General features: G+C 51.4%; 12 protein-coding genes across 12 annotated transcripts; 5 read left to right on the top strand and 7 right to left on the bottom strand.

Moving 5' to 3' along the window:
• Positions 1-1,532: 1,532 nt before the first annotated feature.
• J4E88_003567 (uncharacterized protein) lies at positions 1,533-3,410 on the top strand (the record flags this gene model as incomplete). Its single annotated transcript, XM_049397217.1, has 1 exon — positions 1,533-3,410. The coding sequence occupies one exon, from the start codon at positions 1,533-1,535 to the stop codon at positions 3,408-3,410; it is 1,878 nt and encodes a 625-aa protein (XP_049256605.1).
• Positions 3,411-4,003: 593 nt separating this feature from the next.
• J4E88_003566 (uncharacterized protein) lies at positions 4,004-4,945 on the top strand (the record flags this gene model as incomplete). Its single annotated transcript, XM_049397216.1, has 1 exon — positions 4,004-4,945. One exon carries the CDS (start codon positions 4,004-4,006, stop codon positions 4,943-4,945), a length of 942 nt encoding a protein of 313 aa, XP_049256604.1.
• A 78-nt stretch (positions 4,946-5,023) lies between these two features.
• Positions 5,024-5,896, bottom strand: J4E88_003565 (uncharacterized protein; the record flags this gene model as incomplete). The annotated part of the gene is made up of 1 exon (XM_049397215.1): positions 5,024-5,896. The coding sequence occupies one exon, from the start codon at positions 5,894-5,896 to the stop codon at positions 5,024-5,026; it is 873 nt and encodes a 290-aa protein (XP_049256603.1).
• A 409-nt stretch (positions 5,897-6,305) lies between these two features.
• J4E88_003564 (uncharacterized protein) lies at positions 6,306-7,421 on the top strand (the record flags this gene model as incomplete). The annotated part of the gene is made up of 1 exon (XM_049397214.1): positions 6,306-7,421. One exon carries the CDS (start codon positions 6,306-6,308, stop codon positions 7,419-7,421), a length of 1,116 nt encoding a protein of 371 aa, XP_049256602.1.
• A 1,545-nt stretch (positions 7,422-8,966) lies between these two features.
• J4E88_003563 (uncharacterized protein) lies at positions 8,967-9,995 on the bottom strand (the record flags this gene model as incomplete). The annotated part of the gene is made up of 1 exon (XM_049397213.1): positions 8,967-9,995. One exon carries the CDS (start codon positions 9,993-9,995, stop codon positions 8,967-8,969), a length of 1,029 nt encoding a protein of 342 aa, XP_049256601.1.
• A 306-nt stretch (positions 9,996-10,301) lies between these two features.
• On the bottom strand, positions 10,302-10,994 carry J4E88_003562 (uncharacterized protein; the record flags this gene model as incomplete). The annotated part of the gene is made up of 1 exon (XM_049397212.1): positions 10,302-10,994. The coding sequence occupies one exon, from the start codon at positions 10,992-10,994 to the stop codon at positions 10,302-10,304; it is 693 nt and encodes a 230-aa protein (XP_049256600.1).
• Positions 10,995-11,779: 785 nt separating this feature from the next.
• J4E88_003561 (uncharacterized protein) lies at positions 11,780-14,688 on the bottom strand (the record flags this gene model as incomplete). Its single annotated transcript, XM_049397211.1, has 3 exons — positions 11,780-13,156; positions 13,882-13,890; positions 14,290-14,688. The coding sequence occupies 3 exons, from the start codon at positions 14,686-14,688 to the stop codon at positions 11,780-11,782; spliced, it is 1,785 nt and encodes a 594-aa protein (XP_049256599.1).
• A 370-nt stretch (positions 14,689-15,058) lies between these two features.
• On the bottom strand, positions 15,059-15,881 carry J4E88_003560 (uncharacterized protein; the record flags this gene model as incomplete). The annotated part of the gene is made up of 2 exons (XM_049397210.1): positions 15,059-15,696; positions 15,746-15,881. 2 exons carry the CDS (start codon positions 15,879-15,881, stop codon positions 15,059-15,061), a joined length of 774 nt encoding a protein of 257 aa, XP_049256598.1.
• Positions 15,882-17,412: 1,531 nt separating this feature from the next.
• J4E88_003559 (uncharacterized protein) lies at positions 17,413-18,001 on the bottom strand (the record flags this gene model as incomplete). Its single annotated transcript, XM_049397209.1, has 2 exons — positions 17,413-17,502; positions 17,558-18,001. The coding sequence occupies 2 exons, from the start codon at positions 17,999-18,001 to the stop codon at positions 17,413-17,415; spliced, it is 534 nt and encodes a 177-aa protein (XP_049256597.1).
• A 1,883-nt stretch (positions 18,002-19,884) lies between these two features.
• On the bottom strand, positions 19,885-20,457 carry J4E88_003558 (uncharacterized protein; the record flags this gene model as incomplete). The annotated part of the gene is made up of 1 exon (XM_049397208.1): positions 19,885-20,457. One exon carries the CDS (start codon positions 20,455-20,457, stop codon positions 19,885-19,887), a length of 573 nt encoding a protein of 190 aa, XP_049256596.1.
• Positions 20,458-20,637: 180 nt separating this feature from the next.
• Positions 20,638-21,806, top strand: J4E88_003557 (uncharacterized protein; the record flags this gene model as incomplete). The annotated part of the gene is made up of 2 exons (XM_049397207.1): positions 20,638-20,848; positions 20,899-21,806. 2 exons carry the CDS (start codon positions 20,638-20,640, stop codon positions 21,804-21,806), a joined length of 1,119 nt encoding a protein of 372 aa, XP_049256595.1.
• A 691-nt stretch (positions 21,807-22,497) lies between these two features.
• J4E88_003556 (uncharacterized protein) lies at positions 22,498-23,682 on the top strand (the record flags this gene model as incomplete). Its single annotated transcript, XM_049397206.1, has 4 exons — positions 22,498-22,533; positions 22,590-22,805; positions 22,858-22,983; positions 23,032-23,682. The coding sequence occupies 4 exons, from the start codon at positions 22,498-22,500 to the stop codon at positions 23,680-23,682; spliced, it is 1,029 nt and encodes a 342-aa protein (XP_049256594.1).
• Between the last annotated feature and the right edge of the window lie 83 nt (positions 23,683-23,765).

The raw sequence follows: 23,765 nt of genomic DNA, 5'->3' as shown, positions 1-23,765 counted from the left end.
ATCAATGTTGATTGGATGCGTGCAGTGTTATAATGTCTAATCACCATTCCAATTTCAATCTAGTCGGCATCTTCTGATACCTCTTGGTGCGCTGTCGCAATCACTTTACCGTTCACTATGAATTCCACGACGCAAGATCGATTACCATTCTAGTTGAATGTTATAATCTGCTGCTCGAGCGAGCTTATTGCGCTTTCCGGCCCATAAAGACGTGATAACCGCGACGTGCTATGTGAGCGCATCGGCATCAGGTAACTCCGCCGATCGCCGTGAGCGTCCAGGGATAGTCAGGTTCGGTGGGATAGTGGTGAATGCAATGTACGCAAAGCCCGAAAAAATGCTAAATCAGTGTGGAGGCTTTTAATACACCTCAACATCAAAGTGATTGAGCTAGCTGAGGCTCGCAGCAGTCGTGATCGCGAGTTAGCTGTCATTACGTATGCCAAGGCGCCAGGACAATCTTATCGATTGGCAAACCTCCCGACGTCCCGTCCCCTTTCCTGTCTACAGTTGTCTCTGTCGTCACATTTGCCGACTACAGCTCTCTCATTTAGACCAAGCCGCTCAATCGCGTGCGCTGCTACGAAAAGGACGATCAAAAATCTGTGGTGACGCAAAGTTCCTCCGTTTTCACACTTTCATATTTTTCCAAGCTGCCATCCCCCGACCTCATGTCCTGCACGGCAGCAGCATATACACTTCCGTTATCGTACGGCCATTTGCGTGCCTTACCAACTCTTCATTCATATGTCAGTCCTGAGCCAAAGGTATGGCGCCGCGCTTCAATGCTTCGCTGCGAGACGTAGGTAAAGTTCGAGGATGGTCGCTTGCGTGAGGAAGCAGAAAGCGAGATCACAGGATTCACGAGCCAAGATTTTGCGATATAGTTCATTGATCCACACAATGACTCTACTGCCTGGCTTCAATACTCTTAACGAAAAACCGAACCGACTGGTTGTGGTACATCGAAAGCCCCAGGTCGCGGGAGATGTGCGCAGCATTCACCTCGTGCAACAGCGGAGCGCGACCATTCCCTCGCGTTGCCTTAGCAATGCGGTATCGCAGGCACCGCCAAGCGATGAGCTTTCACATGGTCACGTCGCTATGTGGCATTGTGCGTCAGGCACTCTCAGGTCAGTCACATGTACTTGGCTGAGAAGGTTTCTTGCGCGCAAATTACGTGGACACTATCCGCATAGTGAAGAGAAGCGACCGAGATGACCACATCATTCGAAAGACGTCGATAGAAGGGCCTAGTTGAGTGCGCGCGAGGAGAAATTGTCGTACCTTTCTACCTTTGTCCGCCTGGGACATTGTCGGGTGGGCTTGCTTACACTGTTGCTGGCTTTGTTGATCCGCGCACAACTTTCGTTCACTTTCAAAGGACACCAAACGCGCAAGATGTATTTCTACACTGTGCGATCTAGATGTCAAAGCGCCCTCCTCACGCCCCAGAACGACCTTTCACGCGTAGCCTCACAATGGCCGCGCCCCGTCCTCCTACTTATTGCGCCCCGTCTCCCACTGCAATTATGTCTTCCCAATCCAGACGCGCGTCAACTCTCTACCAGTGCGCCATTCCCACCCCGCAAAGCAAGGTTTTCGCTCCCTCCTCTGCCACCCGACTCAACAACTCTACACGCGACCCCATCCAATTGCTCTTGAAACCTATCCGTGCTTTCGATACAACTACTCCACCACCTGGCTCGATCCAACACACCGATACGCAACTGCCTCATCCCAACATGTCAAAGCAGCCCGCCGATTCGAAGCTCGGGCAGAGTCTGACTTCCAAAACGCCGAGGAAAGCGAAGAAGGCTGTTAGTTTTGAAGCGGCGTCTGCGAGTGCGAACGACGAATCCAGTGCCTCTGATGCTGCCGCGCCTATCGAAGAGCAGGAAGGAGGACCCACAGATAAGGACGAGTCAGAATCAGAAGAGGCCGCCCCTACCCCGAAACCCAGGAAGGGCGCAAAAGCCGCTACCCCGAAGAAGCCCAGGAAGACCGCAGCAGCTAAGGAACCCGCCGCCATGGAGCCAAAGGCCAAGCCAAAAAAGCCGCCCGTCGGAGAAGGCTTCGATTCTTACACCCACAGTATAGTCATTCCTCCGGAGGACCAATGGAGCAAGTTCTGGGGTGTAAAGCCTTTGCCAGGTGATCCTCGGCCCAGCCCCAAACAGCCTTCTGCCCGCGAGAGCATGGGTCAGACAGAGCCTCCCATGTGGGAGAATCGTGGCTTCCGATACAAGCGCGGTTCCCGTGACACCAAGCACAATTTCCAGGTTGAGCCGGACAACGTTGATCAGCTCCCTCAGGATAAGAACCAAGAAGACTTACTTGCCATCCCGCTCATGGACATGCGGTTGAAGGACAAGAACGAACCTACATCCCACAAGAGAGAGCCGGTCATCTACTGCTATAACAAGGTACCAAAAGACTGGAATGACAAGCAAACCGTCAAGGCTCTTAACGACCGCCGTTACCAGGGTATTGATCGCGTAACCATTGATCCACCGTGGTCGGAAATCGAGCGAGAGTACCTGGCTTCCCTCATGCGGGACAATCCCGAAGCATCCATTTGGGAGTTGACTGAGCTTCACAACGATCGCTTCAAGGGCAAGGACTTCAGGGAAGCCACCCCTTTCGGGAAACTCTCTGATGGTCGGACAGTAGAGAGCACTCGCTACCAGTACACATCGTACAAACCATGCTACGATCGTGGCGAAGATCCACCGAATGTGAGATGGCGCGGCGACCCTTCACCTGAAGCCAAGGCACTCGAAGCTTCGGGGCGCTTGGTGGCCGCCTTTGGGAAGCCGGACAAGGCTCTACTAAAGGAGTACGACAACACCCACGACGGAAACGATGGCGACGACGAGGGTGGTAAGCCTAAGAAGCCAGCCAAGAAGAAGCCGTCGAACAAGAAGAAGTCGCAGGCTGCCGTGGAGGAATCGGAAAGTGAAGATGCGTTCGGTAGCCCTCTGGTTCGCAAGCGCCATGGTTCGGAAGACTCTGGAGACCAAGAGCGGCCTGCTAAGAAGTCGAAGACCGCAAAGTTTCCTCCATATGCTGAGCAGCCCGCGCTCGACGAGGACGAAGAGGATCTCCTAGTCCTTGCCGGCGCCTACAACGATGACGATGGCGATGATTCTTCATCGGTGATATTCGAAGACGACGATGCTGAGCAAGACGACGATGCTGAGCAAGACGAAGAGATGGAAGAGGAAGACTATGACGACGCCGAACAGCAGATGGTCTCAGCCGCGATCGAAGAGTCCGCAGCTGAGGCTACCCAAGGTCGTCTCGTCGAACATACTGCAGTCGAGCAGACTACCATTGTTGAAGAGACCCATGCTACTCGTCAGATTGTGGTTGACGAGAACTATAGCGATGAGGAAGAGGCAGAGTAGGTGGAAGATTCCGTGGAGACATCAAGTCGTTCAGCGCAGCAACCGCTTTCCACATGCATGGATAGACGGTGGCCTATGGGTACTGGGTTGGCCTTTGTATTTTCATACTGTTATATAAGTGCGCATCAGATGGCGCAGTGTCATTGGGAGGTTGGACGTTATATGCAGTCGTTGATCTCCCCGTGGAGTAGTACTAATGCGATTTTGGTTTCTGCTTGTTCCGACATTCAATAACTAACAAACCCGCAATTGCTGCTGTTCTGCTTGTTCCGCTTCCGCGTTTTCTTTTTTTTTTCAGTGTTGGATGGTCGTCGCGCGAGGTACGCACCTTCTTCTAGCGCCCGCCACATCATGCTAACGGTTTCCACTCCGCGCCCAGCTGATTGGTCAGACTTCGGACAAAATCCGGGTGCGTGATGTAACGCGCAGCGCTCAACAGCTGGTTACACTCCGCAACTAGTGACACTCCGGAGTCGTCGACACTCCGCAACTTTGTACAAAAGGTAGGTATCTCGATCGATTAACATGCATCATCAGCCTGCCTCGAAACAACCCCCTCGAACTCAATCATCTTCATTTTCACCGTCCTGATAATGGCTTCTTCATTCCTAGTCGTCGGCGCCACAGGCAACACTGGCCGCAGTGTCGTTGAGACCCTCTCGAACCTCATCAAATCCAGCAAGACATTCTCCGACTATCGCGTCCTCGCCATCACACGATCTGCAAACAGCTCCTCGGCAAAGGCACTCGCCAAATTTCCCCATGTCGAAATTATCGAATACACCTGGGTCGAGATCACCGCGGACTGGCTACGTGAACACAATGTCGCACGCGCATTCATAGCTTCACACAACGAGCCCAACCAATTCGCCGAAGAATCGACATTCCACCTTGCAGCCCGTGACGCCGGCGTCAAGTACGTTGTGCGCATCTCCACCACAGCCGCGAACGTGAAGCCAGACTGCCCTGCCTACTACCCACGCACGCACTGGGCCATTGAGGCCATGCTTGACTCGCCAGCCTACGCAAATATGCACTGGACATCACTGCAGCCAAACGTGTTCACGACTTTCTGGCTTATGCCCGCTGCTGAGCTGATCAAGGCCGTTCGCAACGGCGGAAAACAACACACGTTGCGCACGATGGCGAGCGCTGATGGACCGGTCGGCGTCATTGATCCCCATGACGTTGGTGTCTTTGCTGCGCATCTCCTGCTCCAGGAAGACACCTCTGCGCACAACAAGCGCAGGTATGTCCTCAATGGCCCGGAGGACATCACAGGCGATGAAGTTGTAGCGATGGTTGAAAAGCACATCGGCGCCAAAGTTGAGGACGTTAAGTTCAAGGATCTGTCTTTCGTAGACGACATGGTCGCTGCGTCGAACCAGGCAAAGAACGTGATAGGTTCTATCAAGCGTGCTCCGCAATCGGCGTGGAATGGCGAGGCAAAGGCAGAGACAACGAGCAAGGAGGTGCTGGAGATCGCAGCACCGAAGAGGACGCCTGCTGATGTTATGGCAATGTTGTTGCAGTAAAAGATGTGGCAATTAGACTCCAATAAATTAGCATTACTACTACACTAGTCCAAAATGCTCTCCGCATATCGATCATAGTTATTGATCACCCTGCGACTTCTCGTAATGTTCGTGAGACACATTTACTCGCTTCCTGTTAGACCAGTCAAGAGCACCAGATGACACCCGGAAGATGCCCCAAACGGTAATGAAGTTGGCTTGTCGTACGACCCTGGACAGTACCCAGAGGTTCAAGTAGACGCCCCATATAGTCTTTGTATTGAAGAAGACATTGAAGTTTCCGATCATTTGCATGGCCAGGCGACCATTCGCAGGAGGAGTCGGATTGACCGTGCTGTTGATCGCGTAATTAAAGCATCCGCCGACTAAGTGAAATGGTAGGCTGTCGAGGAGGAGCACACGTAGGATGTAGTACACCGTTGATGCGAATGATTCTTCAGACTCATTGTTGTCTGCTTCATTGACAGATCCCAGATGCCAGTATACGCTTTGATGTCTCGAGACATTAAACGTACGATCGGCATCAGCCACCCATGAACGCCACGAAGATTTATCTGACTTCTTGAAGCTTTTGGTAGCGTAGTATTGTCGGTGGTACTCCAGCTCGGAAAGGACGAAGAAAGCAAGCGCAAAGTGTACAGCGCGGTGCTGAAGTCCAGTGTCTTCGAAGTTTGGTTCGGCAGTCTTGCCAATAGCGGTCGCGGCTTTGTCGAGGTACAAGAGTATGACTGTAGTGATGACGCAGTATGTCTGGGACGCAATCATATCGGATGGGCCAAATCGTGTTCCGAAAGCGACAACAAGACCGATGTATGGCGCGCTACCCCATATCATGACTGTGGGAGTAGACGTCTGCGCGATGAGGGTGGAGAGGTAGACTACAAAGCTGCAAAGCGAGACTTGCACGGCGTAGCGACTGGCTGAGACGCACTTCCATCTGCGGTCTGCCATGGCTCTGGTAAGTGAAGGCATGGATAAGAGGTTGTCGTACAACTATGTTGCCCGTAATGAAATTTGCGTTTAACCGATATATTTTTGGGGGGACGTGGGAGAAAACGTCGGAAGAGATGGAGGCTTGAGAAGACTTTGGCGGTACCATGGTAACTTCGCCCCACAGTGCCACACACTGAAGCAGACCCTTGCGAAAAAAAGCCCTGGATGTCTCTTTGAGCTCTTCGTATATTGGTTGCGTCTGAAATGCGATGGCTGTGAGTGGCTCGCTAGAGTTTGCTACGTCCGAGTCATCGTTGGCATTGCAATTCTTGGTACCCCAGTAAAGCAATCTGAATTCCAGCATTTCGCACCTTCAACTTTTCATAAACGTAGCGCTACCCCCATCTTTTGGTCAAACTGTGTCGCCATGGCTTCCCTACTCACCCTGCCCCGAGAGCTTCGCGATGAGATCATCGATCTACTGCTACTTACGCACAACCCCCAGCCTGTGGATGTATCCGAATCCGACGTTTACGATATATATCATCGATCTTCGCCCACCGTCTTTCCTCGCCCCGTAAAGCACCACGCTGCTGGCCTCTGTCAGGCCTCACGTCAACTTCGTACCGAGGTGCTTCAGCGCTCATCTTCGCTTCAACTGGGTTTACGATATGCCCTCCGGATAATTATTCATAGACCTGAAACTCGTGAACGTGGTTTATTTCTGGAGCCTCGCCTGCGATGGATTGACACACCCGTTGCCGATGCCAATAACCTCGACAAGTTTGATATCTCATTTGAGTTGAACGACTTGTTGGCCTGGGGATGGGTCCAGACTTCCAAGGAGTTTGGGACAGTTGGTAGACTATTGAATGATGCTCTTTGCGCAGTCATGTACAGGTATGGACGCGCCGGCCGCAATGCAACGATCAACAAAGTCAATATCGAAGTCACCGTTAAAGAAAGCCAAGCCTTTGTGTCCCGTGGTGGAGGTCTCAAAGGCGACAATGCTTTGGAAAAGTTGGAGCGGATTCTTTCTGATGGCGGACAACAATTCGCGAACTTCTGCATAGCAATGGCTATCAAGTACAGCTGTCTCGGAGTTATAGATCTGGTGAGGAATACGGATACGGAACCTGTGACACTTCTTCCAAGTAGCAGGAACAAGTTCTGGCAACGAATTGGTAGCATTTCACTGCAGGCTGGCACTGCAGTTCGCAAGAAGACTTGGTACATCGACCGTAAACTCATAGATCGCATGGTAGATGTCGAAGACCCCAAGTACCACAAGTTCATTGCAGAGATACTGCTGCAGAGAGGTCGTAATGGCCTGGATCAAGATTCGATGCTCGCGAACGATCACTACGAGGATCCTGAAACGGTCGTCCTATCGGGGAGTCGTGATCGGAATAATCATCGACACGCGATTGGTGTTCGCATACACAAGACTAAGCAAGGCTGGAGCGATGCGCAACCGTTGTGTATCGTGGCTTGGAAAGAAGCGGTGAGAGGAGAATGTTTTCGAGAGGAGTGGAAAGCTTGAAGGGGTACTAAAGATGGGATTAAGGAGACAGAGATGGCAAATAATAGAAAATGGAGAGGCGGCGGGAATGCCATCTCGGGGCTGCGCTGGTGCTGTTGGAGGGTGGGATCGGAGTTGCTGTCGCGTCGCGGACGCGTCGCGGAGAATGAATAGTGATGACGTCATAGCATACTGCAAACTTGTCTTCATTTCTTTCCAGGCTTCGCCCACGCCCACCACCGCGCATCTCATCATTTATCGCTCGCCACCCTAACAGATTGTAAACACGCTCAAATGGCATTTCTAACGACTGGCGACACTGCCACATAACCATAGGTGATCTTGCAAGAAGGCTCGATTGCAGAGAGTTCAGTGACTCGTTTCATTGTCATACATGACCTGCTACTGGAACCGCAAGCCGGTCGACACGACGAACCAAAATCCCTCGTAAAACTCTAGATGCCCTATAAGCGCCTCGCTATTCTAGTGAAAGGTGTAGTAAAAGGTGTAGGAGTTTATAGCAGTTTAGTGTTATATAACCCTTTATAGAATATACTTTTAGATACTAGCTTATTTATTATAGTAGCTTAGTATATATTTAAAAATAATTAATTATTTGTTACTACTTCTTAAGTTTATTATTATAATTATAATAAATAATATTAGTTCTTATATTTACTTCTATAAAAGGTTATTAGATACTTTTTAATATATTATAAAAGTTTTAAATACTTAGTAAAAGGTTTAGAAAGACCTTAAATAGAGCGTATAAAGTATTACTTATAATAAGTTATACTTATTACTATAAAAAACTTTCTTTCTCTTTATTTTTTCTTTTCTACTTTATTATAGTTATTAATTATATTTTTACTACTTTACTAAGCTTTAATAAATAACTCTACTAAATATATAAAGCTTTTAAAGCTTTTAAATAACTTATAAGCTATTTTAGCTATACTTTTAAGATTTACTTTTACTAAACTTATAATAAATACTTATAAAACGTTTATTAGAATTCTTTATAAGTAGCTTATTATATATAATACTACTAAGAATTATAAGCTAGAGAATACTACTATTAATACTATTACTAAAATTAAGACTATATTTATACTAAATTATATATATAATTAGAAGAGACGCTATATAATAAATAATTTAATAGTATATACTACTATTAGTAGAAAAGAAAATTCTTAGAGCTATTTTATACGCCTAAAATAGCTTAAGTTTTTAGTCTTTATTATTAAGTATATAAAAGTTTATAGTAATAATGCAGCTTTTTTTCTTACTTAGTAAGAATTATAGCTAGCTATTAGTAATCTCCTCTACGAGGGGCGTAAAAAGGCGTTTTGCAGCGACTGTTTAGCACCGGCTGGCGATAGATGCTCTCATCTCCATTGTACCACACAACAAACATGATGCGCCGCCGATATTTCAACTGCCCGTTCTGTCCTTCACTTATATTCGCCCTCAATCCAAACTTTCTTTATCGATGTGTATGAAGCGGCTTGGGGGCCTGCTCTGCCGACATCTGTGGATATACCATTCATGATACGATGGCGCTTACTTTGAGCGCTTCTTGGATGCCCGACCTGCTCCTTCTCCAGCCACCGCTGCAGCCTTCCGAGCGCGTTTTCCGCCTGCCTTCGCATCTTCTTCCTCTCCTGCCTCGTTATCACCCTTCTGCTTCTTAGACTCCGAAGCCACAGCTAGTTTCTTCGCTGCATTCCTTGCCGCGCGAGCCGCGGCCGTGATCTTCTTCTTCTCTGGATCATGGAGATGGCATCGCCAACTCGCACGATCCTTCTCTTCAATATCTAGACTTCTTCGCTGACAGGCCGTTCCGTCATTGTTGGTGCCTGTACACCTAGCGCGGACCTGACCCTGCGCGAAGCCTCCAGGCTCTGATTGTTCTTCCTCATCGGTCGCTCCGGAGTTCACGTCGTCGCCAGCGGCAGATGTGTCGTCCTCCTCCATCAGGTCCTGGTCCGATGTGTTCGCCTGGTCGTTGACAGGTCCGGATTTGGTCACGGAGTGGGCGCTACCATCGTTGTCGACATCTCGTGTGTGCTCGGCCTGAGTGACGTCTCCTTGGTACTCCGGAAACTGGTTCCGAGCAGCGTCTTCGAGGAACGACCAAAGCGCGGGGTACAACTTTGGGTTGTATATGTATGTATCGAAGCCAATTCGCTCGCGTATTTTGCGGTACTTCCGAAGCATGGCCGGTGACACTTTGACGTCGTGGAACTTCTTGTCGAAGGTAGCTTTTATCTTCGTCGCTTGGAGAGCCCACATAACCCATCCAGATAGCTCGTCTCGCTTGGCGATGAAGGTGTTGATACCTTTTACCACTCCGCTGCCTGTCTCTTCTTGAGGGTCACTAGTCACGGCGTCCGGAAGAGCGAAGTACTGACAGTAGCCAACATACTGAGAAATGTCGTTGATCGAATGAAAAGGCGCGGCAGGTAGGTGCGCGACGGCAAGGAGCACTTCGCTATGCAGTTGGATGTATAGACATTCGTCCCTGCTCCAGTCTCCTAGCGCAACACGTGTGACCGCGGGTTCATCGGGAGGGCTGCCATTGTCGGCCATGGCGCGCGATTTGCGGTGTCTTACTCTGACTCTGAGGATTGAGAGCCAGTCGCAGGGTGGTTTCGAGGCCAAATATGGACGGGGTGTAGGAACCGTTAGTATGCGTATCGTTTCTCAAAGTTAGACAGGCGATAGACTGTATCTTCTATGGGGTACGCATCGCAGCAATGGGCGTTGTGCGCTAGTCCGATCAGGGTATAGCTATAGAATTTTGATCAAATACAGCCATGATTTTGCGATATTCACTCCGCCAAATAGTTGCCTAGCTGCTACTGATAATCTTTCATGTCTTCCGACTACTCTGATTTACCCCTCCTCAGCAGCTCCCTCCTGTACACCTCCTGCATCCTCTCCCGCAGCTTCTCCCTGATCAGCGTCGAATTTGAACGAATAGGAGTCCGCGATGGCGTTGTCGTCTGGATTGTCACGACACCTTTCCAGTAATTCAGCATCTGATACGACAAGATTGCCAGGCACCTCATCTTCTAGACGATACCTCAAGGCCGCCGCGCGATTGAAAGTACCAGCCCTGCCAAGAGCGCTTCTATACTTGTCTTCGACGCTCTCGTCCGTTAAGTTCTTCTTGACCCACTTGAGCACGTTCTGTTCGTCGACCAGATGGCAATCTCCTAGATCACGTCTCAACTCAGCCAGTAACTTCTTTGCCCGACGTATCTCGGGATGCGCCTTGTAAAACTGCCGTTGGTACTCAGCTTTCACCTCAGTATCATCCCAGTACTTCTCTGCAATCCACCCTTTGATAACGTCGACCGTGATATCCGGGAATTTGCCAATCTCTCTTCTGCATTGCCGATGTACCGAACGAGCGAGTGGACGAAACTGATTGTATTCGGCAGCCTGGTCGCAATATTTTCTCTTGATCAACCATGTCGTTTCGCCTTTGTCCATGTATTCCTGCGTTGTTGCGACCTTCCATGGTGGCAGGTTTCCCAACTCGTTCCTTAGTTTTGTCGTCAATGTCTCGGCTGCGTCGCTCATGACTTCTCGTTAGACCGACTTCTTACTGTCAAGTCTGGTCGTCTGCGCAGCTATTAAGAGTGCTGGTGTTTGCTATGGTTCGTCATTCGCGGCTTCTCCTACTTTCCACGTGAACCTACCCGCCTGATCCAGCAACCTGAAAGAGGCGATCACGGAACCTTCCCAACACTTCTCCTGAATACACCTCAGCATGTGACAACAGATACTGAATAGAGAGGTAGAATTTCGTATCGAACAATCACGAGCTGTACGCCTTCCCATGCGCCACGTACCGAGTAGCGTGTCTTGCCCAACCCTTCGTCCCATTCCCCACACCGTCAGCTTCTCAGCCTGCGCTAAGTGACACAGGCCAACAACAAGATACCGGGAGTAATACGCATGGCTTGAAAGCATCAGATATAGTGCAACGTGAACAACCTACGCAGTTCATGTTGCGCTATCCTGCAGCTCCATCAATACAAGGGGCCAGTGAGATACGAGATCAGTCGTCCTGTACGTCTTGGTCATTCTAAGGCGATATTAGCAAAGCCTGTTTTCACTGGAGAGCTGGTAGACATACCGTATGAACCTTTGACCAGAGTTGGCCGGGCCGAACTGGCGCACTCTTCTTCGGCGGCGGCGGTGGCGGCGGCGGTGTCCGTGGTGGAGGCGGCACGTATGAGTCGTCATAGTCAAAGCCTTTCAGACCTGTCGGACGGTGTCCCAGTGAGCAAGGAGCGGGGCACAAGCATATCGGTGGCCTATCACAGTCGGTCAGTCCAAGGAGCGTCAGAAACCAGTCGAATTCACACTTGCCGGTGCATAGGGCGCTGTTCTTCTAACAGCTCATAAGCCTCCATAGCAGGGTCGTATCCGTGAGTCTTGAAGCTCTCTTTCCGCAAGTAGTACTCATTGCTTAGGATATGTTCCCATTTCGATTTTGTGCAGGTCTTGATACAGCCTGCGAGCCGAACATTCGGGATGTGCTTGAGGTATGGAAAGGCGAAGATCAGCGCCCACTCGACCATGGTCTTATGACACGGATACTTCATTATGGTTGGCGGGCGATTGGGAAAAGAAAACCAAGGGTTTGAATAGGGAACGTATGGTGATCCAAATACGATTTCGAGGTTATTAAGGGTAGCGATTCCTTGCAGCAAGCGAGCTTTTGGTACAAGCGGCGGCAATCGAAGGACGGGGTGAATGTCAATCCCGAAAAATCGGAAGCATTCTTTTGTACTCAAAGAGAGTTGGATATGAGTGAGCCAGCGATAGTTAGATGGAGCAATTGGTGCTTCCAGCACTTTCTCCAGCCAAAGTCCATCTGCAAAGTGCTTTGTTGTACCCTCCCACGCCGCTTTCAGGCCCTCACCGTAGATCTGTTTGCTGGCTCGAAGGATGGCATAGTTGGGTGGATCTGGCCGAGAAGCCGGTGGGACTTCAGGCCAATGAGATACAGGCATATTCCCGCTCTTGGCTCCCAGAAAGACCACAGGCCCTGACACATTCGGATTTTCTCTGGCGACAGGATAGATATTGCCACCCAAGATTTGCTGGAGAATCTCGCAACGTATCTCGGCAGGCAAGGTCATGATGGAGAAGTCCTGGTCGTTCGATGCCCACCACCCCCGCTGAAGCTGCCAACCAGCTTCACCCAGGCTATCCCGAGAATTGACCAGGAACAGAAGCCATGTCTTTAGCGGCATGCCAGGTTTAGGTCCGTTCATGTCGTCTTTCTCGCGTACCAGAATGGTCTCCGCGGTCAAACGACGACAGCCTCTCGATAGTGTTGCCTCAACAGCCATCGGAAACTCTCGATCCTTTTCCTTGAAAGCGTACAGCTTCGTCGAGTACTCCTCCAAATGACGGGGCCACAGGGGAGGACTCATCGTCAAATGCGACACTTCTAAACCAATGCGCCAGAAGAGCATGTACTGCTTGTTCAACTCGGCGATCGTCTTCTTGATAACTTGCAGCATTTGATCGTTTTTCTGCGGTGGCAGTACTCTCATCTTCCACTTGTACTGATCCGAGGTGAGGTACAGCTTTGATGACGGAGGGGGCGATAGGCAGACTGAGAACATGCGACTCGGGTCATGGCGGAGTCGGTAGATGCGACCGATCAGTTTGTCGTCCACGTAATCATCGGAGCGGTACATCTGGTCGAGGAAGCGGATCGCGACCTACTAGGAAATGTGGTGTGCGGCGGGCTGCTGGACTTGAACAGAGCGTAGGCGGATTAGTCGTCTGTCATACAAGCGGTTGCGCGTTAAGAATGGGCCTCTCAAGTACTCGTATACCAGAAGAGGGGGGGGACAAGAAAATAAGATCGAGGAGTTGACTATTTGATAAGGGCAATATAAGCGCCAGGCATTAAATACGAGACGGCGTATATACGAAAGACCGCACTGACCTCCGTGGTCACAATGAAGGTAACGAGCGGCCTAAAGGTACTCCAGGTACGGACAAGTACTACACTACATTAGTGGTCTAGCCGATAGAATAGCGTTCTTCGGGGCAGCATATCGCAGCATGTGATGGTCGACATAATGAAAGTACGCTGCCTTGGGGAAGTTCCGAGTCTTTGTGATGGTCGACATCGAGACTCGGTTGTGATTGACTGTTCGCACAACCCTCCTCTTTATCACGTAGGCCCTCTCGAAGGATTGTCGTTGGACGACACCTCACAAGTAACAAATATTTGCGAAAGTATGCTCAGCGTGGGAAATGCGACGCCCATTGTTGTTATTGACCTCGATCTCGATAGTCCAAGTGGTAAACCATGTAGCCTGTCCGAGGCCGATACACGTATCAAAGGCCTATATATTATTACTATATATAGTTATAGTATAGGCCTCCGACAGCTTTTATTTATTTAGCTTAGTTACGTTGCATAATTAAAACGTACTCTACTGTACTACGGGACGTTAGGATCGCTATAACTTAAGTTAAAGAGATCGTAGCAATGCAGTACATTGTCACCGGTATTGCCGAACTTCATAAGGTAGCACATGCTCGCGATACCCAGCCAATCGAATGCGATCCTAGCGTGTCCCCAGAATATGAACACTGACGTGCTTAAAGCCACCTCATGAACCACCGGTCGTCGCCTGAACCAGGGTGAGGCGCATATACGACGCAGGGCGTCCATCGCAGCAGAATCGTTAACGGATGAATATTCGCTGCTGACGCTGGTCACCTCAACACCACGCCACTGATACAGCGCTTGACGTTGTATAACAGGATATCCGAATCGGCTAAAGCCATTTTCTTCGCATACGAATTGGCATATGGCATCAAGTGAATCTCGAACTACCTGATCGTCTTCATGTTGCAGCCACACGAGCACGCGAACGGCACTTGCGTAGATGAAGACCGTACGCTGCACCTGCATGGCCCTCTCCTCGTTATCGGCCTGATTTATGCAGAGCTCGTCGGCCCAAAGCGTCCTCGTAGTATCGGCGCATCGGAAGCGCTGCAAAGCCTCGAACAGACTGCGGGTGGTGCTAACGACATGTCCGTTGCAAACGACAGTTTTGCGATCGTTGAGGTCACCCCAAGCATAGGAGATGGCTTCGTAGCGAGTGTCGTCGTCGTCTACGTGGACGATCCTCAAAGAGCAAGTCACAGGCTCGTCCCAGGTGCCGGGAGCCAAGTCGATGACTCGAATGGTTCGATCTCGAGACAATGGTTCGTATTGAAGAGCTTCGTGCATTGTGTGGGGGTTCGAATGCGTCGTCTCAGCCGGACCGGTATGTTCAGAAAGACTAGAATGCGCCTTTGACTCCGACTGCGGTCTGGTTCTAGGTTGGGCTTGGCCAGTATGTTTGTGTTTCCTGAATCTTGACAGGCGTAGTTTTGTGCCAAGGTCGTAACTCTGCGCGCGCATACGGTCGAGTAAGCGCTCCATGATAAAGGATCTCGGGGTTTGAAAACCTTGATGCTGCACGTAACAGGTCGAAGACAGCCTGGGTGGTACCATAAAGTCAAGCTGATCGATCAGGCGTGCTGCGCCACCAAAACCCCGCACTCATCCAGCTTCATTGGCTCGCTGACAGACCCTCATATGGGAAGGAACCCCCATCTCATATCAGAGCGCCACTGTTCAGCATAACCTCTTCCTTCCTCCGTCGCGCCTCAAGCTTCTTTTCCCTCTGCGCAAGGTATGCCTCCTTCGCCAGCCTTCGCTCCTCTTTCTTGACTCGATATTCTGCCTGCAATCGTTCATTATCCTGTTCTTTCTTCTTTTCCGCCTTGATCGCAAGCTTGATCTTCTTGTGCTCGGCTGAAGTGATACGCCATGGTCGCGATAAGACCGCCTGCTTGAACGCAGCAGTCTCAGCCCAAGCTTGTGCTTCTTCGTTGGTCGTTTTGACAACAGAAATGCGCTGCAGGTCCAGTTGCTTTACGCCTCTGAACTCTGATATGAGGCATTTGGCCTTGACGACTGTGCCGATGTCTAGGGCTTCGCCATCCACGACGACGTCGAAGATGCCGAATCGACTGACGATGTTAAGGTTCTTGATTTTCGTGTCTGAGGACGTATCGACGGGGTTCCGTTCGACGGGAGGTATTCGGACGATCTTTAGCTCGATGGTCGCGCCGCTTCCGTCGTCGATGGTGAGGGCTGTGTATTTGAGGTTGATGTCATCGATGGCTACCACGACGCCGACGATTCGGACATAACGGATAGGGTGATTAAGATGAAAATAAATGCGCTGGGCTGTTCACGTGTCAGCAATAGTCGTAACACTCGTTAAGAAGGCTGCTACCTTGGAAGTCTTTCTCAGACCGAAGAGCTTGCACATCTGCCGCAGTGAGCTTCACCCAGATATTGTATGTAGGTGATGCTCTGAAACAATAGGCGGGGTATAGCCGATAAGGACGCGGTGGCGGATCCGTTGACATGTCATATTGTGTTGCTGATGCACAAGGTGGGATGAGAACAAAGGAACGCGACGCGTCCCATCGCCACTGCTCTACGCTGTCACGTGGCCTGGAGCGCCAAGCTGACTAACCCAATCCAAGCGTATCGGAAGATCGGCGCTTTGCGTTCACTATCTGCATGCACCTCACCACGCGATGCCATCCGATGCAGCCGCTCCCAAGAACTGTGGCTTGATCGCATTGCAGGGAACAATCAAGGCCTTCACTCTAGCAAACTGTATCTCTAACCCTCCGCCCCGCTGCCAGCAAATGCATCGTATACAGGATGGGCAGCAAGCATGCTACCAGGTCCACCCGGCCACCTGTAGCCCCATCACACCTCAACACCGCCGTTTTGCCATCATGCCCGACAATGGTCTATCGCAAAAAGCAGCCAAGTGGGACCACTCTACCGCGAACTAGACCTCGGTGCCGTCGAGGCTACCAATAGTGCGACTCCCCGCTAAGCCGGCATGAAGCTGTCCATGACGAGCTAGCCCAACCTGCAGCAAGCTTGGAGCTATTCCCAGCTCTCGATTGAGAGCTTCCAAGGTATTCCGGTCAGACTTAAGGGCAGGGTAGCAGCCCGGTATGCGCCCGACGACTGCTGATTTTGATCTCTCATCTTTTCGAGGCTGTGCCTTTTCGTCGCATACTAACCCCGCAGCATTTCTCTCGGTTTCCTGACGTTCGTTATCGCGGACTTTCGTTCCTTCCGGTTTCTCTCTCTGACAGCCTGGGCGACTTTCAACGCGATGAGATCATTCGCGCCATGGAGCCTCGTCGCTGCGACATTGACATTATGTGTCGCGGAACCGATCGCAAAGCCTGAAGCTATACCACAGCAGATCTCGAACAATGCGCCATTCTCTGGCGCCGTGTACATTGTAAACCCAGACGGCCAGCAAGTCGTAGCGCAAGATGCAAATTGGTGTCCTTCGTCAGCTTCAGTCAGCTGCAGCAATGTGAACCAACCGAGTTGGTGAGTAGGAAGCTTGAGACACAGCAGAGCTCTTGCTGATCAAACCCAGGTGCTGTCCATCAGGTTACACCTGCGCCGTTCCCGGCAACTCGAACGGACTGATCGGCTGCTGCCCAAGCGGAAACCAATGCGGAGGCGCAGTAAACGTCGCACAGGTCACGACCGTAACCGTATACCCCCAGCAGCAAACAGCTGTCGTGTACGCTCAACCACCTCCTCAAACGACCGTATACCACAACCCGGACCAGGTACAAGGCGGCTTCTGCGCTACAATCACAATGGACGGACCCGATCTGCCGAGAGCGGAGCAAGGAGGATGCGGCACGATATTGATCGTTGCGGGAGCACCGAGTCTGCAAGTGCTAGGTGTAGGCGCCGGCGCAGTTGCGCTGTTCCTGCACATAGCGCTCGGAAGGATGTTCAATGGCGCGTTATGAGAGACGATAGATACTGTAATGACTTTACGAATCACGAGTTTACGCAGTACGATACTGTACGCGGCGCTAGATTATTCGATACATAACGATAAAACTACTGGTTTCCCCTCTTCGCATCCTCCTCGTCGTTCTTTGGTACACCGACGAACTTGGGTACGGTGACAGCGTTCAAGTGACGGAAAGCCTGTGTAAATCATTAGCATGCTACTCAGATTAAGCAAGACATGTGTGTAACTTACGTTCGCAATACTGCTATCCGGCAACTTTCCATCCCACTTATCCTCGACCTTCTTAATCTTGCCCTGCTCATCCAAATGAATAGCAACAACACTCTGAATCAACTGCTCCTTATTCAGCCCCTTGATAACATATCTCGTCCTCAAATCCATGAGTATCGGGTTCCCCGCATCCTTAACCTGGTGGTTGAGCCTCTCAATCTCGCTAAACGCACTCTGTAGTCCGTACCATTGCGCAGAGTACTTCTCGCGGCCCTCGGCGATGGTGATGGGGTCCGTGAAGGTGGCGTCGTCGCGCCAGAGTTGCAGTTTGGGCAGCGAGGGGCGGCCGGCGAAGAGGTCGAGGACGGAGCCTACGATGGTGTTTTGTTGCTTTGAGAGGGTGACGCCGGGGGCGGTTTGGACGTTTTTGGTCTCGATGTTGAGGTTTGAGGGGGCGGATGACATTTTGGCGGTTGTGATTCTTGATACCTGAGATGAGAAGGCTGGTTTGGTGAAAGTACGCAGTGTTTGGTTGTAGGATTGTGTTGCGAATGGGCGGAGGTAAGATGTCATTGTAAGAAAGTCTTGAGGGAGGGTATTGGATGGATGGGTTATTATATGGCTATGTACTTGCCTCACGAGGCGTTTTGTTGCTTTCTAGGCTGCTATCCAATTGCATGATTTTGCCACGCGTCATCATGAGAAAGGTGGTACAAAACGGTCAGGGTTACGCAATTTGTGTGGTGATCGATGGAGGTGGTGGCATTTTGGTCGATGCGAATAAGTCATGACGCAATGGTGGTCCTAGGTGAGATTCGCGGGCGATCCCCTTCGCGCGTCGGGGGTCGAGGTACGCGAGCCCTTGCCTGGGTAGCGGGGTAGGGGCTGGGTTGTCCCGAGAGCCGGTTGTGAACGTAGATGTCGATGTTGAACTCCATGTATGTTCTGCTTGATAGATGAGAACCTTCTCTGCAATGGAGATGGTTGATGTTGCGCGGTGCTTGGCGTGATCCGAATCGGGTAACTTATCGAAAGCCGTTGATTGCGCGTGCCTGGACTATTACCACGCGCCGTCTGAACTTCCTGCTAACCTTCGCAATCGTCCATGCCCCCTCCAAGTGCGTCATCAGTAAAGCCAGCACGAATACATATCAGGTAGTAGAGGCTACAGCGCAGCGGAAGCTGGGATCTTTCCTGCTGCTCTCGATCACGAACCGACTGTGGGGTCTTCAAGCCCTGGAGGCGTCGCGAACAGCCAGCGTCGCCTAACCCATCACATTAAAGGTTTCCCGTAGATGAGGACCTCATGCGATATCTGGATGGGCCTCAAATTCCCCTGTTTGCATACTGAAGCTGCTCTGTGCTTGCCACCGGGATGAATACTTCGGGTCATTGTTGACAGGGATCTTCAGCCGTACCTTCCAAGAGATGGGAACCTTTCGTCCCAATAACATTTGGCCCGACAGCTGGTGGGACACCTCCCGAAAGGTAGTATTTCTCTAGAAAGACTTGTGATGGGCGACTACCCAAGTGCGCAAAGTCGGTGAGAATGGTATAGGTTGGTGAGGCACGAAACTTGTCCGCCAGTGTGCACTTTCATATTCGTTTATCTTGAGTTGTTGTCGTATGCGGCAGAGCGAAATATGACGTTATTCCTCAGACGAGCGCCTGACATCGCTGGCACATCCTCACCAGCGGCAGCTTTCGAGAATCGACACTTTTCGGAACAAACAGGGCAGCAAAATGGCAGGACTAGCGCACTAGTACCGCCCATTACCTTGACATCACAAATATGGAGTGATCAGACTCCTGGGCAGAGCGCCCCTTTTGACGACGTGCCAATTGGCTCGAACGAAGAAACGACTGCGGACCCCTCAAGACAAGAGCCGGTTACAAAGCGAGAAAGCCGATTGGCATCTCTATTCATCGCACTACTGGCCGTCAGCCCCATGGCTATCGAATATGACGCGGCCGATCAGCAGACTATGGAGGCAGCACAGAACGCATCTGTAAGCGCGACACAACCGGAAGCTTCCAAGAAGACAGATGCTCGGCCAGGAAGGGGGGTTAAGCGGTCAGAGATTCGCAAGACCAAATGGAGGCGTTTCAAGTATGAAATGAAACTGAAGATGAGGATTCCGGGCAAAGCGAAGGGGATTGATCGGTGGAAATGGACACAGGCAGAGGACTTGGAGTTGGAGGTTTTGAGATCAGAAGAGCGGAATATCCATACGGATACGGAAAGGCAGCATAGCAGCTGATGTCAATGGTGTACAGATTGCGTCTTGAGCGCACCTCCTCGAGCATTGGATTCTATGTATCCTTCATATCCTTTCCAAATTAGATCGCTACTGTTCATGACCCGCAGTAGCAACACTCAAAATCTTTTCTTCCAAACTCGGAACATGAACGCACTCAATGCCATGTTCCTCTAGCTTCTTCCGTCCCGCATTCTCGCCTACAAATTTCTCCGGCTCTTTGACACCAAGATACACCTTCTTGATCTTCTGCTCTCCATCTTTCCCTCTCGTTCGAATGAGCCGATCCGCGCATGGCAGGTTACCACTGAGCCGAAGATTACAAGGCTCCATGGTAGTGTAGATGACGGTGTTGGGTGGTAATGCTTCGCCGACCCTCTCTTCAGGCAAGCTGTGTGCTTGAGCAAGCTTCAATAGACAGCATTGCTCCGCATGCGTGTTTCCTTCGCATTCCAGAGTGTAGCCGCGCGAAAGGATGTTCCCGGTATCTGCATCGACTAACAGGGCGCCGACACGGAAATTTGAAGGTTTCGGCGATGATTCTTGGGCTTGATCTAGGGCCAGGCGCATGTATTGGAGGTGGTCGTTGGGGTCTGGGCCTTGGGCTGGGGGCACCGGGCCGTCCCATGTTCGCACGGGACCTGTGTCGTAGTCGACTTGCATGTTGGTGAGGGAGGAAAGTGAAGGTGATGTAATTGGCGTTCTGGGCGGTGGTGATTATGGAAAAGTGGGTCTGGTGTGCTAGCTCCGTTAAGTCCGGGCTCACGGTCGCGTCGCGTTCTCACGCAGGCGTCGACCGTCAGTAGTCACACAACCTCCATATCCATAACACAACTCTACAACATGGCACGAAGACAGAGGAAAGAGCCATCTCCCGAGGAATCTCCGGAAGATGACTTTGTAAACAACAATGAGAGCGAAGGCGAGAACGACATGGACGAAGAAGATGGCCCTCCCAGCATCAACCCGTATGAGGTTCTTGGACTCGAGACAGAAGCCACTGCCGACGATGTGAAGAAGGCCTACCGCAAGATGGCGCTCAAATGCCATCCAGGTTCGTGCCCTTACTACACATTCTGGGGCGCATCGCTGAACCAAGACCAGACAAGGCTGCACCCGACGAGAAGGAAGCCGCCAACAAGGCCTTCCAAGAGATCGCATTCGCATACGCCGTACTCTCCGACGATCGCCGACGTCGGCGCTACGACCTTACTGGCAGCACAGCCGAGACAATGGAGGACGACGATGACTTCAACTGGCTGAAGTTCTACCGCGAGCAGTTTGAGAACGTCGTCAATGAGGAGGCTATCAACAACGTCGCGAACGAATACAAGGGCAGCGAGGAGGAGCGTCGCGATCTGGTCAAAGCCTTCAAGAAGGTCAAGGGCAACCTGAACAAGGTGTATGACCTGGTCATGTTATCCGACATCCTCGAAGACGACGATCGATTCAGGAAGATCCTAGACGAGGAGATCGAGAACGGCACAGTCAGCTCCTACCCAGCGTACGAGGCGGAAACGGACGAGACGCGTCAAAAAGCCAAAGACGCCGAGAAGAAGAGACGTGAAGACTTCGACAAGAAGCAGGCCCAGAAAGAAGAGCCCGGAGCCACGAACGGCAAGACCAAAGCCAAGGCGAAGCCGAAAGGCAAGAAGAGCGGCACAGACGACATGGCAGGCCTAGCCGCTCTGATCCAGCAGCGCCAGAAGTCACGAGCAGGCAACTTCTTCGATTCGCTTGAGGCCAAATATGCGCCCAAGTCACGGGGCTCAAAGCGTTCGACGCCCATGGAGGAGCCATCGGAAGAGGCTTTTGAGGCTAATCGCAAGAAGCAGAAGAAGAGTGTTGGTTCAAAAAAGAAGGCTAAGGATGAGAGTGAGGAGGAGGAGATGGATCTCGACGGGGAGGAGGACATTGGCGATTCTGAGGATGAGGAAGAGGAAGTGCCGGCGCCTAAGAAGTCAAAAGCCAAGCCTAAAACACGCGCGACACGGGCACGTGGGCGGGCTTAGTACTGCTGATCGTGCTCAAGGTGGACCTTGGAAAGTCTTGCATATGGCGATGAATGGGCGGCGTTCTCTGGATTATATACCTCAGCAGTTTGCATAACACAGCGTCGGAAGCTTTGAGTATAGTCTACTTCACCGGGGCATCGTTTGGTGTACTTCTTGGCCCTCGCTAATCGTATCAAAAGGCTCTTTCAGACCATTCCATGTCTTCATACTCTCTTCTTCATTTGAACTACGCGACAGCAGAATGTCGTGATCCAGCGCAATCGCAAGCTGATGCCGTCTTCCTAGACCTACCTTTGCCTCTTCCTCTTCGTTCCCATCATCAAGGCACTATATCGTCTGCTCTCTCACCTCCACAAGTAATGGTTACCTTGACTTCCTGGAAACGACATCAAGCAAACAGCTTGTACTGCCTTTTGAGGCTATTACGACGTCAAGGCTACCTCACGTCTCGTCCCTTTGTGGGCACTCACCCTGGCTTGTCTTACTAGTCCGCACTCACCCTCACGTTCACCACGCGTTTCCACGCTTGACAACACGCTATTTCACCACGCCTTTCTTGTTCAAACCGCCTCTCGCAAACAACACGCTCATCACGCCGAGCTTTCACGTCCTCTACGCGTCTTACCAAGTTTCTCACCATCCTCTTCGGCTACAACACCATCGTGTCTAAAAGGTGCCTGGTATCACTATGGCTATCAACCCAAAAGCTCCCACAGCGAGAAAAGTGAGTTGAGATTTCACAGCACTGGCGATCGTATGGCAGGATGCTAACAACAGTAGAACCCCGTCACTTCAACACCAACACCCAAAGTCGCTGCGAAGGCTCAGCAGCAACGCAAAACCTCCGTTTCTCAAGCCGTGTTGAAGACGCAGCAACAGCGTAAGGATTCGAATGCGCAAAACTCGCCCAAGGTCGTTGTGCAGCAGCAGCAGCGTAAAACTTCTGCTGTGAAGCCGACGGCGACGGGGGAAAATAAGAGAAAGATCAAGGCTGAGGTGAGATGGTCCACCCGGGATATTCTCAAGAGCGAGACTGACGATGTTATAGAATGTCTCACCGACGATGGCTGATCTCCAGGTCAAGCCTGTAGGAGCGGATAAGGGTATTGCTCGGCCAGAGACCAGGGATGAGTCTTTATCGAAGAAGCAGAAGATTGAGGAGATGAAGAACGAAGTAAGTAATACAGCGTACCGAGGCGACTACATACTAACACTATCCCAGATCACCCACCACGCCGCATTCACATCGCCGGAAAAGACCTCTTCCACAACACTCACACTCGCCACGCAGCTCCCATCCCTACCACCATCCGCCGCCACTCAATCAGCCCAGTCCACCCAGATGATGACGAACCTCCTCCACCACGTCCTCCAAACCCAGCCCTCTCTCCTCCCCTCCAACCCCTCCACACCCATAACATCCCCCCACATCGACGCCATAGCGCACACGATGTGGCAAATCGCCTTCAAACACGTCGTCATGCTGCAACGCGCCTGCCAGTACAGCGCCATGTACGCGCCCGTCAAACTCGCAGCGCTGGCGAAGTTGAATTTTCTGCCGAGTTGGTGGTTCTTCAGAGACTTGGTTGTTGGGGGGTTGCCGGGGTTGGTTGGGGTTGTGGATGGGATGGGAGGGGAGAAGGGGGAGGGAAAGGGAGGGGTGGTGATTGATGATGGGGAGATGATGGGGGCTTGGGATGAGGCGGTTAGGTGGTGTGGGGGTGTTGTTGCGAGGAGGGAGGGGGTTGGTAAGGTTGTGGGGAGGGAGGAGGAAGGGGAGGAGAGGGAGGCTGTGCAGGAGGGGCAGCAGGAGGAGTTGGTGCTGGATGGTAGGATGGCGGATGGTGAGGAGGGTGGAGAGGGAGGGGAGTGAGGTTGGTATGACGCTACTCGGTAAAGGTTCAAGCGGTTCATGGAGTTACTGGGTATGGAAGCAGGCGTTTGATGATCGGAAAG

Source organism: Alternaria novae-zelandiae, assembly GCF_023758075.1.
Source record: "Alternaria novae-zelandiae strain BMP 2774 chromosome Unknown scaffold_6, whole genome shotgun sequence".
Taxonomy (NCBI): Eukaryota; Fungi; Ascomycota; class Dothideomycetes; order Pleosporales; family Pleosporaceae; genus Alternaria; species Alternaria novae-zelandiae.
This window is presented reverse-complemented; position numbering and strand designations above follow the sequence as displayed.